The sequence below is a fragment of the Scyliorhinus torazame genome, chromosome 9 (genome assembly GCF_047496885.1).
Source record: "Scyliorhinus torazame isolate Kashiwa2021f chromosome 9, sScyTor2.1, whole genome shotgun sequence".
Classification (NCBI taxonomy): domain Eukaryota; kingdom Metazoa; phylum Chordata; class Chondrichthyes; order Carcharhiniformes; family Scyliorhinidae; genus Scyliorhinus; species Scyliorhinus torazame.
Window position 1 is genome coordinate 164,686,913 of NC_092715.1, and position 17,600 is coordinate 164,704,512.

At 46.3% G+C, this 17,600-nt stretch overlaps 1 protein-coding gene across 6 annotated transcripts in view; it reads left to right on the top strand.

Moving 5' to 3' along the window:
* aopep (aminopeptidase O (putative)) overlaps positions 1 to 17,600 on the top strand; it is a 480,514-nt gene that overhangs the window by 340,244 nt on the left and 122,670 nt on the right. The window contains exon 14 of one of the 6 annotated variants that reach the window (XM_072516726.1): positions 1,073 to 2,340. The exons of the other annotated variants lie outside the window; for them this stretch is intronic. Coding sequence (XP_072372827.1) covers positions 1,073 to 1,081 — 9 coding nt within the window. The 3' untranslated portion in view covers positions 1,082 to 2,340. Of the gene's footprint in view, positions 1 to 1,072; positions 2,341 to 17,600 lie in introns of those variants that run through there. 6 annotated transcript variants of the gene reach the window in all.

Genomic DNA, 17,600 nt, shown 5'->3' on the forward strand with positions numbered 1-17,600 from the left:
CAGATGGTTGAAAAAGAACAAGAACAGGTGGAGGATGAGGCAGATATTTTTAGTTCAGGAAAATTGGTGGAGTTACAACAGAAAGATGTAGAAATAAAACGGATATATCAGAAAGTATAAACGGAAGAGGAATCTGAGAGTATACCAGAGTGTTATTACCGTAAAAATGATGTCTTGATGAGAAAATGGAGACCTGTACATATGCAGGCGGATGAAAAGTGGGCAGAAGTTCATCAAGTAGTATTGCCGGTAGGGTATAGAAAGGAGGTGTTGCGAGTTGCACATGAGGTACCAGTGGGAGGTCATTTGGGAATAAGGAAAACTCAAGCTAAAATCCAGAAACATTTTTATTGGCCTGGGCTACATAAAGATGTTACATTTTGTCAATCATGTCACACATGTCAAGTGATAGGGTAACCTCAGGCAGTGATAAAACCAGCGCCCTTAATACCCATTCCAGCATTTGAGGAACCTTTCACAAAGGTCCTAATCGATAGTGTAGGACCGCTTCCTAAAACAAAAAGTGGGAATCAATATCTTTTGACTGTAATGGATGTGTCATGGATGTGTCTACTAGGTTTCCAGAGGCTATTCCAGTACGTAATATTACAGCTAAAAGGATTGTGGAGGAGTTACTTAAATTCTTTACTAGATATGGACTACCCACAGAAATTCAATCGGATCAAGGAACGAATTTTACTTCAAAGTTATTCAAAGAAGTTATGGATAGCTTAGGAATAAAACAATTTAAATCAATTGCGTACCATCCAGAGGTGAATTATGTAGTAAGAACACCAGATAGAAGGAAGACTCACTGAGTGTGTCAGGTCAATACGCTTAAAAGGTACTTTGAAAGGGAAGGAGAGAAAAAGGAGGTTTTAATGGTTCTAACTCCGTGACGAACCAAATCCAGATGACTGTGAATTTGGCATACCTCAAATTAAATTGGAAACGGTTGTGTGTGGACTATCAAAAGGTGAATGCAGTTACAAGAACGGACTCTTATCCTGTCCCACCATTGAAGGATTGCATGGAGATAGTGGGACAATCTGCTTTTCTTTTTAACTTGCAGACATGGTAAGAACATTTAAAACATTGTATGGAGTTCTTCGATCGACTTCAGGAGGCGGGTTTGGTGATGAACCTAGCCGAAAGTGAATTTGGAGAAGCCCAAATCACTTTCCTTGTGGAGTTTCTGTTATCCTCAAGACGAAGGGAAATAATGCGATTTCTTAGCATGAATGGCTTTGTTCGAACAGTTGTGCAAAGGTTTTGTGGCGTGATTACTCCACTGATGGAATTGCTGAAGAAATGTAAAAACATTTATTGGACAGCGGACTTTCAACAGGCATTTGACTGCCTGAAAGCTGTGATCACCAATGTTCCTGTATTGGAGAATTGCAAGGGACTCTGTGGTCAGATTGAACTAAAGTATCTGATTCTGAAGAGAAATGCCGAGGAGTAGAGGAATGGATGGATTGTGCAGAGACTTTGTTGAAAGAGACTGTCCATCGAGAAGGATTTCGGTTGGAGGAAGAAGAACAAAGAAAAATGGACTATATTATTATACCTGTTTGCATGTGTTTTTTTTTAAAACGTAAAGGTATATTTACTGTGTACATTTCTTAATTGATGGTGCAAAGGTGAAAAATGAAACCATCTTGAAGTTGATGGTTTATTTTTTTTCTTGGGGGGAGGTGTAATGCGAAAGTGCCTTTAAGAACTGGATGTTTAAGCAATGTACCTTTAAGAAAACAGTGATGTCATAGAGTGGGTGGAGCTCAGGTCAGGTCAGCCATTTTGCTGGTTTTTAGTTGCAGTTTAAAAAGCAGTGTGTGTGTCTGTGTGTTTCCAGAGAGCTGCAAGTTTTGCAGTTTAGTTTTGCAGTTGGAGAAAGCAGGTTGTGTGTGTTTGTGTGTGTCCACAGAGCTGCAGGAAAAAAACAAGGTGCTGGAGCTGAAATCAACCAAGCTAATATATCTCTGCCATTCTACAGAAAATATATATCCTTTAACCTGATGTGATACTTTTTAACGGTGTTAAGCCTCTTGGACGTTTGAAGGAACATCTTAAGGAATTATTTACTGTTGCAATATTTTCTGAGTTATCTTTGAAGTAAGGGGTGTTAAGAGATCCAATGTTTATTTAAGATGTTAAGTTGAGTCATGGAATAAACAGTGTTTTGTGTTTAAAAACCCACGTGTCCATAATTGTAATCCCACACCTAGGGAAAAAAGCCATGTGCTCGGAAAAGCAACAAATCCATTAAAGGGAGAGGTTGGTTGAACTCCCATGATACATTTTGGGGTTCTGAAAACGCCTCGCCCATAACACCATTATTACAGCAATCTCCAGAACTTGCTTAAGTATCACCTGGAGTTTGGAGAGAAATTTCCAAGATTTATTTTCCAGAAATTGGTCCATTGCTACTTTTCTGTATTTTTGCCTCTCCCAGGAGATTACATAGCAAGGGGGTGAGGGTGGTTTTATGGTGCGCCATGTCTGAATGGGATCAGCTGAATGGAGTAGTTGCTTTTTTATGGATGAAATATGCCATATCACCCCTCTATGTTAGAATCTCTATGTCCAGATAAATAACTTAAAGCTGGATGACTTGGTGCACTGCAGATAACAATCGCAGTTCTTGAAGTTTATTTAAGGTCTCAACAGGAAATCATTGAGTTAGTGGTGCAGATTGGTGTGGTGGTGACACAAACCCTAACAAATGATGCTGTTATTCTGGATAAAAGAGCTCCTTTATTTGGTTGGCTTTATTTTAGAGGGAATTTCTTCTGTCTATTATAATCATTATGGAAAAGAAAATTTGCACCAAATGGAAATGGTTTTCCATTGGTAGCCTATATTGAACACATCTCTGCAGTGCCAATACTCTTGACTTCTTCACTTTAGTATTTACTCTTACTAAAAAAAGAGACATGGTGTCGAAGCTTCTCAAATTGTTCATCAGGACAATTCACAAGAATACCAAATGTAAAGGGAACAACAATCTACTTTCTGAGAAGAGCTGAATAGTTGGCAAATGGACTCCGGTTGGTAGACGTGATGCTATGTAGAATGCACCAGTTAACTGATGACTGACAATTAACTGATAAGCTTTGATTACGTTGAAATCAGGCACGCTGGCTCTGATTGGTCAAGGCATTGCCAGGGGAATGAACCAGATATCCCTTTATGCTTATCTTATCTATGACCAGTTCTGCATAACATGAATTGGCCAAATAGATCGCCAACTTGCATTTCAATAGCGATGCCATGTCTATGTGTTCATCTAACATTGTTAGCCTATTCACCAATGTACCGCCGAAGGAAGCTATAGACATTTCTACTGCAGCACCATGTCATGGTCATCTAAATCTGCTGCCAGTATTCATTGAACTTAAGAACTCAGCAACTCACACAGTTGAATTCAGTTTTAACGACACCATGTGTGCCCAAATAGATGATATTGCCAGGGAATCCCCTCTAGCCCCAGCTCTCACAAATATTTCTGTTGGGTTCCAAGACAAATATTTATTTGATGGAATGATACGCTACCTCCTATCCTTTGCATATTTCCGATATGTAGATGATGCATTTGCTATATTTGAATCTGCAGCTCATGGAAGAATTTCCTTACACATCTTAATATGCTCCATCCAGTGCTCAAATTCATTTTGAAGTGGACCAGTCAAATAAGCTCCCTTTCCTTGATGTGTTAGTTGAGAAATCTGCCAGGGGATTCTCTACTACGTATACTGCAAGCCTACCTTCACTGGTCTATATATGCATTGGGGTTCGTATAGTTCCATGCATTATAAGATTGGCCTTATCAGCAACCTCATAAATAGGGCCCAAGCCATTTCCTCAGCAATACAAGCTTAATGCTCAAATAGGACACGTTGTTAGGATACCGGACTAGACCCCAATTTATGTTTGGATTCGGGATGAGGAATCTCAATAATTTGCAATTTGTAAAACTGCGAGGAAAGGATACTTCACCCCAGGAGTGATTCCACTGATAAATAGGGAACTTTTAGGTTAAATCAATTGTTATTTTTAACAGTATTACCCCATTAACATCACACAAATAGCTTAATTGAAACCTTGAAATTCTACAATTCACAGGTAAACAGTTCTTAAGTAATAGGAAAAACTTTACTTGTGGCCTACACCTTCACTATAAATTTTCCAACCAAGCAACCCAATACAGTTCAAATAATATTAACGGAACAGGTTTACTTGCTTATCTGTGTAGACCTTTTGGAGACAGACCCTTTTGGAAGCAGACCAAGGCAGGCCAGTAGCACGGTTCAATTCCCGTAACAGCCTCCCCGAACAGGCGCCGGAATGTGGCGACTAGGGGCATTTCACAGTAACTTCATTTGGAGCCTACTTGTGACAATAAGCGATTTTCATTTCATTTTCATTTCAAGAGCAGATCCTGTACACTTCTGTGTTGTCATACCCTTCTGCTCAACCTCACAGCATTTGGCAAAACTGCAAACTACAGTCAGACCTGGCTCCTTCCATTAATTACATCATCTGTATCCACGTCAGATGCTGCATGGCCTGCTTACCTAGGATTAAACATAATCCCTCAAATGATCTATACCCTCAAGGAACCATCCAAAATATAAACACTATTCCATTAGCCCTTTATCTGTAACCAAGTGGTTGGAATGAATGATTACTTCACTCTTATGGCACCTTAATTGCAGCTTTAACAGACATACTGTTTTGAATACAGCAACCTAGGCTCTTTAATAAAATTCCTGTAACAAATAAATACCTTGATCCAGGATTTTAATAATATTACTTCAATAGATATAAAGTACAATTTATACATAATTTTGTAACATTGATCACAACATCAAAGCCATCCTGTGTGATAATGGCTACCCTGATCAGATCAATGGTCGCTTTTTATCTCACAATCCCATGAATGGGCCCAAAGTCATCACTTGAAAAGTGCCCAGTCTACCTCCAATTATCGTGGAAGGGTATGGAATCTGAAGCACTTGAGCAACAGGTGAAGCTAGCTGTTTCACGCTGCTACTATGCAATAGCAGTACGAGTGATGTTTGCCACTAAAAGGATGCTGCTGTCAAGCCAAAAGGATCTTCTGCCTATCACACAAATGAGTAATATGATATATGAATTTCAGTGCCAGTGTGATGCTACGTATGTAGGCTGTATATCCCAAAGACTGGCACAACATATCAAGCATCATGGCCCTGTGCAGTGTAGCGTACTTACGCGTGTTAGACTCTATACATAGGGCCCTGTTTTTTGTAGACAGGAAGAACATATGCACTCAATGTGCCGGTTTCAATTAAACATAATGGATGACAGCCATTCTCTGGTTCATTCCCCAGGGCAATGCTTGAACCAATCAGAGTCAACCTGCCTGGTTTAAATTTAATCAAAGCTTGGGAGTTAACTGTCAGTCATAAGTTAACTGCATTCTCCATGGCAGCAGCTCTAGTTTACCAATAGTCCACTTACCAAATAATCAGTACTCTCATGAAGTATAAATGGTTCCCTTTACCTTTGGTATTCTTGCGAATTGTCTTGATGAGTGCAAGACAAAAAGCTATGACAACTTTTTTTTTTTAAACAATGCTCAAGTTCTGTACTACAAATGACCAAACTGCATGAGAAAAGAGGTGCCAATTGGCTGACAAGTCGGCTCTGATCAAGAGGTTTTGCAAACGCATGATGGTTGAGTACAGTCAGAACTCTGCCTATTATGAACAGCCAAATGGATGTGCTGTTTGATGTGACCCACCGGTCATTGGGATGTATGGCTGGCATCACACCAGCACTGAAATTCATTTTCCACAGTTCTCGTTTGTGTGTTAGACAGAATGTCCTTTTGGCTTAACAGCAGCACCCTGTTAGTGGAAAACACCACTCATGGTGCTGCTCATAGTAGCAGCATGTAACGGCTAGCTTCATCTGTTGTTCAAATTTTTGAGACACTTTACCCGTCCAGGCAACTATTTATTTATTATGCCAGGTTCCATCCGTAACTTATTCAGAGTGCCTGTGACAGTGATTTCCATCTGTCACTGGGCTATGGTAGGAAATTCAATTAATGAACAATCAGTGTGGCTTATGTTTTGAAAAGTAACACAAGTTGAAATACAGAAACAAAATACTGCTGATGCAGGAAGTCCGAAATAAAAACAGAACATCCTGTAAATCCAAAGCTGGTCTGGCAGCATCTGCGGAGACAGAAACCGTTAACTTTCAAGCATGGTCATTAATCTGAGACGGTAAAATGTTTTGTACACCAAGATGCTTTTAATATGCTCAGGTGAGAGGTGCTACACTATCTTCCTTGTACTGCAGCTGTTCATATATTTTCCTGCACCTGATTTACCTTTTCAAATTACAAATCAGGAGTGGTGAATGCACCGTCCACTCATATACAGAAAATGGTAAATTTAGGTTCCGACCGGAACAATGCAAGTTAGGCTGGTTACCTTTCCAGTACGGGTGGGAGAGTCATCAGTTTCACTGTAGTAAAAACAAGTTTGGATTTGATCCTCAGTCCCATTGAACAGTTGGGCTATATTTGTTTTGATTTTTAGATGTGTTGCAGTGCTTGCTTTTACATTAGTGTTCAAGGTAATTGTACTCCATCCGTAGTGATAGGTCCATGAGATACGTTGCCATTTGCCACACTGGGGTATGACCGTATCAAATATTTACCATGGAAATTGCCATTAAATGGAGGAATTTACAACACTAAAATGTTAACCTGCCATTGCATATTTTCTGTTTGTTAATACTGTCATGATTTCTTGCACTGGATGAATTGTTCCAAGGTTGTTTCAACACTAAATTGTATTACTTTAGTGTAATTATTTGATTTGTATTAGACATTGAAAAATAAAGTGTTACAGACCTAGGTTGATCAGTACATACAATGCTGCTTCGCTGCATTCCATACGTGATATGTCTGAATGACACACAGCATGTGTTGCTCTCTTTTGGTGGCTATAAATATGGCGATTAATAAGGTCGCCTTTCTTAATCTTAATTATGAATATACTTTCGCCAGGTATCTCTTGATACCGCCACAAGGTTCAACCGAATACCGATCAAAGAACCAATACACCAGTTAGTTAGTTCAAAATCAATACGACTTTATTTACACAAAGTATGATTTACTCATGCACAATAACAATACAGGCTAAACTATATCTATCACTAACACCTATACTTAACTTCGGGTGCCCACTTAGGTCAGAGGAACAATGGCTGTTGGGATCTGAGGCTGTTGGGTTCGAAGAGGTAACAGGAGTACAGCTAAGGTCGCCCATCTGGTAGCGAGCGTTGAACTTGAAACTTGCTTCTGGTGGTGCACGTGGAAGCGTCTCTCCGGTTGAGAGCCAATTCCAAGAGAGGGAACACATAGCGAGGGTTCCTTCTTATACTTGGGGGCTTCGCCCGCTTATAGGCGGGCCTTAAACTTGGTCCCAATTAATTGGGCAGCTTCTCGATCACTGCCATCGATCTGAGCCAATAAAGGGGCGGTTGCCTTGATGGCTGGGCGTGTCCTAAGTGGCCGTTGGCCTTGCTTTGTTTGTGTCTTCTTGCTGGGGTAGTGGCGCCGGAATGTCTGGGATGGTATCGGCTACCTGAGCACTAGTTCTTTTTTTCTTGGAGGTGGGCCATCAATGTGCAAATCGGCCAGGAGTTTCGGTTCCGTCTGCACTCTGTCTTCCCAAATACACATTCAGGCTCAGAGCCTGCTTGTTTTCTTTTCATTGTCCATTTTCCCTGTATGCTCCGCGAGTGTCCATTTTATATGCTGAAAGTGGCCACCCAAGATGGCTGCACATGCTTTCAACTTTGATTGCTCTCTGTTGCTGAATCCTTTCAAAGAACAACATGAATGCACATACATGTATGTTATCTATAAATATTATACATATATATGTGTATGTATGGATGCGCAATCAATTACTCAAGACAAAGTGATTCATAACTGAATGCTTTAATCTGCTAGAACTCTGCCCCAGAAGCTTCGATACAGAAAGTGAAGGCTGCTGGGACGGCACCGGTTCTTATACTCTGCCTCTCAGGGCGGAGCTATGTACATCAGCCAATGGTAGACTCCTGGGTCTAACCAATGGTCATCCACCTCTCAGGTACCGCAATACCTGGTACTACCACATTCACCCCCTGTTACAAAAGAGCCCGGCGGGGTGATGGCCAGCGTTAATAGTCGCCTTTCACATGGTATGACCAGGTATGGAGGTACCGTGATGTCCAGGGTAATAACAAAGTGTTCATAGTGCAGCAATCAGTCGATCGGATGGCCTGGTCGTCCTTCTGGAATGTCTGGGCTTCGGCGGTGATTCTGATGGGGGTCCCGGCGGTTGCGACTCCGGGAGCGTGATGTCGTCCTCCCAGGCAGCTTTTCACCCCTAGGTGGCGCTGTTGGGGCAAAAGGTGGACGGGGGGGGGGAGGCGCCTGTAGGGGGCGTTGGTGTGTGTTTGGGCCTAGGCAGGAGCGGCGGGAATACTGACCCTCCAGTTAGGTGCTGTGGGGAGGGTGGGGTGGGGGGCAATGGTGCGGATGCGCGTGGGGTTCCGGCGGGCGGCAGGTCCCGAAGGGAGACCGTGTCTTGGCGGCCGTCAGGGAACGCTACGTAGGCGTACTGGGGGTTGGCGTGCAGCAGGTGGACCCTCTCGACCAACGGGTCCAACTTGTGCGCCCTCCCATATTTCCGAAGCAGGGTGGGTCCGGGTGTCGCTAGCCAGGTTGGGAGCAAGGTCCCGGAGGAGGACTTCCTGGGGAAAACAAGGAGACGTTCATGAGGTGTCTGATTCGTGGTTGTACAGAGCAGTGACCGGATGGAGTGAAAAGCCGCCGGGAGGACTTCCTGCCAGCGGGATACTGGTAGATTCCTGGACCGTAGGGCCAGCAGGACGGTCTTCCAGACCGTTCCGTTCTCCCTCTCTACCTGTCCGTTTCCCCGGGGGTTGTAACTTGTCGTCCTGCTCGAGGCGATGCCTTTGCTGAGCAGGAATTGACGCAGTTTGTCACTCATAAAGGAGGACCCCCTATCACTGTGAATGTATGCGGGGAAACCGAACAGTGTAATGATACCCTTGAGGGCCTTGATGACTGTGGTTGTGGTCATGTCTGGGCAGGGGATGGCGAATGGGAACCGGGAGTACTCATCAATCACGTTAAGGAAGTATGTGTTGCGGTCGGTGGAGGGGAGGGGGCCTTTGAAATCCATGCTGAGGCGTTCAAAGGGACGGGAAGCCTTTATCAGGTGCGCCCTCTCTGGCCGGTAGAAGTGCGGTTTGCACTCCGCGCAGATTTGGCAGTCCCTGGTGACTGTCCTGACCTCCTCGATGGAGTAGGGCAGGTTGCGGGTCTTGATAAAATGAAAAAAATGAGTGACCCCCGGGTGGCAGAGGTCCTCGTGGAGGGATCGGAGGCGGTCCACTTGTGCGGTGGCACAAGTGCCGCGGGACATGGCATCAGGAGGCTTGTTCAGCTTCCCCAGACGGTACAAGATCTCGTAATTGTAGGTGGAGAGTTCTATCCTCCACCGCAAGATCTTGTCGTTCTTAATCTTGCCCCGCTGTGCATTAGCGAACATGAAGGCAACCGACCGTTGGTCCGTGAGGAGAGTGAATCTCCTGCCGGCCAGGTAATGCCTCCAGTGTCGCACAGCATCTACTATGCCCTGGGCCTCCTTTTCGACTGAGGAGTGGCGAATTTCGGAAGCATGTAGAGTACGGGAGAAGAAACCCACAGGCCTGCCCGCTTGATTGAGGGTGGCGGCCAGAGCTACGTTGGACGCATCGCTCTCGACCTGGAAGGGGAGGGACTCGTTGATGGCGCGCATCGTGGCTTTTGCAATGTCTGCTTTGATGCGGCTGAAGGCCTGGCGGGCCTCCGTCGACAGGGGGAAGGTTGTGGACTGGATCAGGGGTCGGGCTTTGTCTGCGTAATTGGGGACCCACTGTGCATAATAGCCGAAGAACCCGAGGCAGCGCTTTAGGGCCTTGGGGCAGTGAGGGAGGGGGGACTCCATGAGGGGGCGCATGCGCTCAGGGTCGGGGCCTATGACTCCACTTCGCACTACGTAGCCTAGAATGGCTAGACGGTCGGTGCTAAACACGCATTTATCCTTATTGTATGTCAGGTTAAGGATTTTTGCGGTCTGGAGAAATTTGCGGAGGTTGGTGTCGTGGTCCTGCTGGTCATGGCCGCAGATGGTGACGTTATCCAGATACGGGAACGTTGCGCGTAAGCCGTACCGGTCAACCATTTGGTCCATCTCTCGCTGGAAGACCGAGACCCCGTTCGTGACATCGAAGGGAACCCTTAAAAAGTGATAGAGCCACCCGTCTGCTTCGAAGGCAGTGTACTGGCGGTCACCATTACGGAGGGCTAGCTGGTGGTAGGCAAACATGAGATCCACCGTGGAGAAAATCTTGTATTGCGCAATCCTGTTCACCAGGTCGGCTATACGGGGGAGAGGGTACGCATCCAGCTGCATAAACCTGTTGATGGTCTGACTGTAGTCAATGCCCATCCTATGTTTCTCCCCGGTCTTTATCACCACTACTTGAGCTCTCCAGGGACTGTTGCTCGCTTCGATGACCCCTTCCCTCAGCAGCCTTTGGACCTCTGACCTGATGAAGGTCCGGTCCTGGTCACTCTACCGTCTGCTCCTGGTGGCGACGGGTTTACAATCCGGGAGGAGGTTCGCAAACAGGGAAGGCGGGTCGACCTTAAGGGTCGCGAGGCCGCAGACAGTAAGGGGAGGTATAGGGCCGCCGAATTTAAAAGTCAGGCTTTGCAGGTGGCACTGGAAATCCAGCCCAAGGAGGGTGGCTGCGCAGAGGTGCGGCAGGACGTACAGGCGGAAATTGTGGAATTCCCTGCCTTGGACAGTGAGGTTCGCTAGGCAGAACCCCTTTATCTCCACCGAGTGTGACCCGGAGGCCTCGAGATCCTTTGATTTACGGGATGTGTGACAAGAGAACAGCGCCTTACTGTGTCAGGGTGAACAAAGCTTTCCGTGCTCCCAGAGTCAATCAGGCACGACGTCTCGTGGCCGTTGATGGAGATCGTCGTTGTAGCTTTCGCAAGCGTCCGGGGTCGACTCTGGTCCAGAGCCACTGAGGCCAGCTGAAGTAATGGAGAGTTCTGGTCATGTAGTCGGCTGTGCTGCGGGCCTGGAGCTCCATCCAAGATGGCGTCACCCATGGGTCACCATGGTGTCTGGGGATGAAGAAGATGGCGGCGGTGAGGGACAAAATGGCGGCCCCCACCCGTCCAGCGTGGTGTCTGGGGGACAAAATGGCCGCGCCCGCGGGTCGCACGTGGCCTTAGGATGGGGGGGTGGCGGTGAGCGCTGGGCGGTCGGGGCCTGAAAGGGGGGGTGCCGATAGCCGCTGGAGACCGCGGCCATGGCGCGGGCCTGGCAGACCCCCACATAGTGGCCCTTCTTGCCGCACCCTTTGCAGGTGGCGGTGTGGGCCGGGCAGGGATGATTCGCCTGCCCGCAGAAGAAACAGCGGTGTCCGGCGGCGTTAGCGTGCCGTCTCGCCGCACAGGCTTGCGGGGTCAGGGGGAAGGTCTGAGGGGCTGCCACTACGGGGTGCCATGCAGCCCAGGGGTCCGCCTTGCGATCGGGAGCAAAGGACAGCGCATTTTTATAGGCAACGTCCATGGACCCTGTCAGGGCCCTTGCCTCTGCAAGTCCCAGAGTGTCCATTTCTAGGAGCCTTCGGCGGATATCGGGGGAAGTCATACCTGCCACGAAAGCATCCCTGATCAAAAGTACCATGTGCTCATTCCCCGAAACTGGCGGGCAGCCACAATTTCGGCCCAGCACCAGCAGCGCCCGGTAGAAGTCTTCCAACGTTTCCTCGGGGCTTTGCCTCCTCGTCGCCAGCAGGTGACGAGCGTAGACCTGTTTCACAGGGCGGATATAATGTCCTTCTAGCAGCTCGATCGCGGCAGCATAATTCGCCGCCTCCTCTAAGAGGGTAGATCCCAGGGCTGACCCGTGAGCGTAGGAGATGCATCTTTTGTCCTTCCGTGGGGGTGTCGGCGGCCATGTTGAGGTAGCCCTTAAAGCACGCCAGCCTATGTTTGAAAATAGCAGCAGTTATCCGCGTGGGGGCTGAGCTGAAGGCACTCCTATTTGATACGGAGATCCATCCTTTCAACTGAAGTTGTAGCAGATTAAATTGATGCGCAATCAATTACTCTCAAGACAATGTGATTCACAACTGAAGGCTTTAATCTGCTAGAACTCTTCCCCAGCTGCTTCGATACAGAAAGTGAAAGCTGCTGGGACGGCCCCGCTTCTTAGCTCCGCCCTGAGAGGCGGAGTATATGTACATCAGCCAATGGTAGACTCCTGGGTCTAACCAATGGTCATCCACCTCTCGGGTACCGCTATACCTGGTGCTACCACATGTGTATTATATTTATATGTATAAAAAAATAGAAGGAATAGGGAAAATGTTATTTGTAGTGGTTGAGGCAGAGACCACGGCATCGTTTAAAGGATATTTGGGATAACATTTGAGGCAGAGAAAGATACCTGTGTTTAGGGAGCAGACAAAGAGGCGGGGTTAATTTTGCTAACATCGAGCTGACCGTTCTGGCAAGCTTTTTCTGGTTTCTAAATGGCCACCATGTAGCACAAAACTTTTAAAATTACAATTTTCTTTTCTCTATTTGGACGATGATCTGTTTGTTTGTGGAATTTTAACTACAATCAAAGAACGATGAAGACCATTCTTTTTTTAAAATAAATTTAGAGTACCCAATTATTATTTTTTTTCAATTAAGGGACAATTTAGCATTGCCAATCTACCTACCCTGCACATCTTTGGGTTGTGGGGTGAGACCCAAACAGACACAGGGAGAATGTGTAAACTCCACACTGACAGTAATCTGGGGCTGGGATCGAACCCGGGTCCTCGGCGCCATGAGACAGCAGTGCTAACCACAGCACCACCGTGCCCCCCGAAGACCATTTCTAAGGAGAAATTTTAAGATCTGTTTGTCAGTTTCTTTCTTGTTCCTTTATTCAATCATGAAACCTTTCATCCTGTCGGTCTCCATACATTGAAATCTATGAAAAATTATATGTGATCCAAGTTGTTTATGCCTGACCAGGAAATAAGAACTTCTATTTATAGATGGCAGAATCATATTCACAAGATGTTGCACATCTAATTAATTTGATTTGAATGCCAGCATTTGCTGCCCATTCCTAATTGCCATTAAGAAAGTGATGAAGATTTGCTTTCTGAACCACTGCAGACCATCTGTGTACGTACTCAGTGTTGTTTGGAAGGGAGTTTCAGGTTGTTGACCGAATGACAATGCAGGAACAACAACATAGTTTCAAGTCAGGATAGTTAGAGATTTGGAGGGAAACTTGAAGGTGGCGCACCTGCTGCCCTTGTTCTTCTATTAGTAGAGGCTGTGGGTTTGGTAGATGCTGTTGTAGGAGGCTTGAAGAGTTGATGTAATACATCTTGTAGATGGTGCATATTGCTGCTGCTACTGTATGCTGGTGATGGAGGGAGTGAATGTTTAAGATGCTGGATGGGGTGCCTATCAAGTAGGCTGCTTTGTCCTGGATGGTGTTGAGCTTTTTGAGTGTTGTTAATGCTGCACTCAACCAGGCAAGCAGAGCGTATTCCAATGGCGCAGAAGCTTTGGGGAGTCAGGAGGTTCGTTACTTGCCACAGAGTTCCCAGCCTTTGACTTGCTCTTGTAACTGCAGTATTTATATGACTGGTCCAGTTGAGTTTCAGGTCAATGGTGACCCGCAGGATGTGGGCGGCACGGTAGCACCGTGGTTTGCACTGTTGCTTCACAGCGCCAGGGTCCCAGGTTTGATTCCCGGTTTGGGTCACTGTCAGTGTGGAGCCTGCACATTCTACTCGTGTCTGCGTGGGTTTCCTCTGGGTCCTCCAGTTTCCTCCCACAAGTCCCGAAAGACGTGCTATGAGGTGAATTGGACATTCTGAATTTTCCCTCCGTGAACCCGAACAGGCGCCGGAATGTGGCGACTAGGGTTTTTTCACAGTAACTTCATTGGAGTATTAATATAATCCTACTTGTGGGGCTGGTTTAGCGCAGTGGGCTAAACAGCAGGCTTGTAATGCAGAACAAGGCCAGCAGCGTGGGTTCAATTCCCGTACCAGCCTCCCCGAACAGGCGCTGGAATGTGGCAGCTAGGGGCTTTTCACAGTAACTTCATTGAAGCCTACTTGTGACAATAAGTGAGTATTATTATTATAATAAAGATTATTATTATTAATAGTGGGGGTTTAGATTATGCTAATGCCGTTGAGTGTCAAAGGGAGATGGTTAGGTTCACTCTCATTGTCTGGTACTTCTGTAGGGCAGCATGGTAGCACAGTGGTTAGCACTGTTGCTTCACAGCGCCAGGGTCCCAGGCTCGATTCCTGGCTTGGGTCACTGTCTCTGCAGTGTCTGCAGGTTCTCCCCGTGTCTGCATTGGTTTCCTCCGGGTGCTCAGGTTTCCTCCCACAAGTCCCGAAAGACATGCTGTTAGTTGAATTGGACATTCTGAATTCTCCCTCAAGTGTACCCAAACAGGTGCCGGAGTGTGGCGACTAGGGGATTTTCACAGTAACTTCATTGCACTGTTAACATAAACCTACATATGACACTAATAAAGATTATTATTAGTGCAAATGTTACTTACGACAGTCAAAGAATGAATGTTGTCCAGGTCTTTCTGCATATGGACAGGTTCTACTTCGGTAGCTGAGGAGTCGTCAATGATACTGAACACTGCAATCATCAGCGATCATCCCCATCTCTGAACTTATGATGGAAGGGAGGTCTTTGATTAAGTAACGGAGGATGGTTGGACAAAGGACATTATTTGAGGCAGCGATACCATGGGTTGAGGAGATTGGTTTATAAGCACCACAACTATCTTTCTTTGTGCTAGCTATGACTCCAACCAGCAGGAGGTTTCCCTGATTTCAATTTTGCTAGGGCTACTTGATCCAGATTCTGTCAATTGCTGTCTTGATGTCAAGGATAGTCACTCTCACTTCACCTCTAGAGTTTAGCCCTTTTTCCCATGTTTGGATCAAGGATATAAACAGTCATTTGGTTGTTCAGAATTTGAATATTGCTGAAAAGAGAGACATGTTGCTTCAGCTTTTCATCCTGCACAAGAATGTCAAATTTCAAACAACCACACAATATATACCACAGGAGAAAGGGGTATGGATTGGTTGTCAAGCCTGATTGACCAAGATGTTACCATAGAAACATTTCAGTGCGACACCAGGTGCGTCAGCTATATGTCCCAATGATCAAATCAAACATCATGTTCCTCAGCTGTTCATAGTAGGCAGAGTACAGACCATACTCAACCTGCCTGCACTTGCAAAATCCAGAACTGAACATCTACTGTTGGATATGATTCCACGATCCAACAGCCCTGAATGATCCTGAGTGTGCAATAGTCATACTAACAACTAATCTGAGCTAATCAGTTGAGCTCATTTATGCTTGCTAGAAGCAACATATATATGCAGGGTTATCTGCAAACAAAAGAAGTTTGTTCAAGCTTTGCACCTTTTTTGAATTACCCAGAATCATGGGGAGCCTATAGTTCTCCGTTGCTTTCTCCATGTCAAATCCTCAGGCAATTGGAGTCAACTAGCCAACCAATCAGCACCTCCTATGTTCTAAATTGTTGCGATCATTTGAAATTTGGCATTCTTGTGTTTGCCATGGATGAGTGCAAGACAAAACACTTTAGCAGTCTGTCTCTCTTTTTAGTAATAACCAAGGATTAATAAAGTCACGAATCAAGTAACCCTGGCGGAGCCCAAGCTATGAAAATGCATCTTCATAGCACTGTGAAGTACCTTCCATCTCTTTCCTGATGATCGAAAGTGGACTGATGGATGTAGCTGTAATTGACCAAACTAGATTTGTTCTGTTTTCTGTGGACAGGACATACCTGGGCAATTTTCCACATTATCAGGTAGATGCCAGTGTCATAGCTATTTTGGAATCGCTTAATTTGAAATGTTGGGAGGGTTGGAAATGGGAAAACTCCCTGCTCCTCCTTAGAGAAAACTTGAGCCCTTGATTTAATATCTCAAAGACAGATGACATTTCTGGAAATGCACCAATCCCTCTGTTCTATATTGATGTGTCAGGAGAAGCAGTGTGCTCAAGTCCTGGAATGGAGTGTGAACCCATAACCTTCTGATCTAGTGTTCAAAATCATATGAGAATAAAAATGGCAAGTTTCAACAGTTCCTCGCTTCGATGATTGAGAAATTTTGTAAAAGGTTTCTTAAAATGCTTTTCAGTAAATGTTGACTATGTATTTTTCAACATCCCAACAGTACTCTATTGTCTATTGATGTTATGTGTGACTTGTTTCGTAATGATACATTAACACCGGCAGTAAATTATTTTACTAGAGTGAATAGTATTGAATGTGCTTTTTGCCAAGTTGAGAAATAAAATCTTGAAATGACATCAAACCGCCTTCTCCCCATCTAATGCCATCACCATCTCCAGCTCCCTTCTGTCGGGGCAAGCATCACGTTCAGCTGCTGCACATTTGACAACAGCTGTCTGCCCTTAACGAAGCCCATCTGATCCTCTCTCTCCCCCCCCCCCCCCCCCCCCCCCCCCCGCCCCAATCACTTGCCAATATCTTAGCATCTGCATTCAGTAGAGATATGAGCCTGTAAAACGTACACTCAACCGGGTCCTTATCCTTTTTTTTTTAGCAGTAACAAAATGGAAGCCTGTCCCATTGTTTTCGGCAAAACCGACAATCGCATCCTCAAAACCTTCCGCCAACTACAGCGGCTGCTTAGCCTTAAATATCGAATAGATTTCTACCGGGAAACCATCCAGCCCCGCCGCCTTCCCGGTCTGCTTCATCCGAATCACCACCTTCACTTCTTCGACCCCCACTGACTGCTCTTCCTCTGCCCTTTCCACTTCACCAACCTTCGGGCACGCCCACGTCCCCAAAAGCTCCCTCATCTTCAGCTCATTCTCTGCCGGTTCCGACTTATACAAGTCTCTGTAAAACTCCTCAAAAATCTGGGGCGGGATTCTCCGCCCGTCCGCGCCGAAATCTCGCTCGGCGCGGGTCGGAGAATTACCCAAAATAGGCCCCCATGCCGGTACGCGATTCTCCGGCGAATCACTGCCATTCGGGCGTGCGTGCGATCGACGCAGCGCCGGTCGGGGCCTTTGGAAAGGGCCCCCCTGGCGATTCTCCGCGCTCATCAGGCGGGAACGCGGAGTCGAGGCTGATGGGGGCGTTATGGTGGGGGGGGACGTGGGGATCGGACACCGGGGGGGGGGTGGGGGGGGCGCTGTGGGGGGCCCGACGACGGGCAGTCTCTCGATCGGGAGCCACCGATCGGCGGGTCATCGCGATCCGGGAGTGACCTATCTACTGCCGCTCGGGGCCCGCTGTGTGGCTCCGCCATGTCGCCGGCGCTGAGGGCTGCCACGCGCATGCACGGACCAGCTTGCGGCCGGCATGCACATGCGTGGC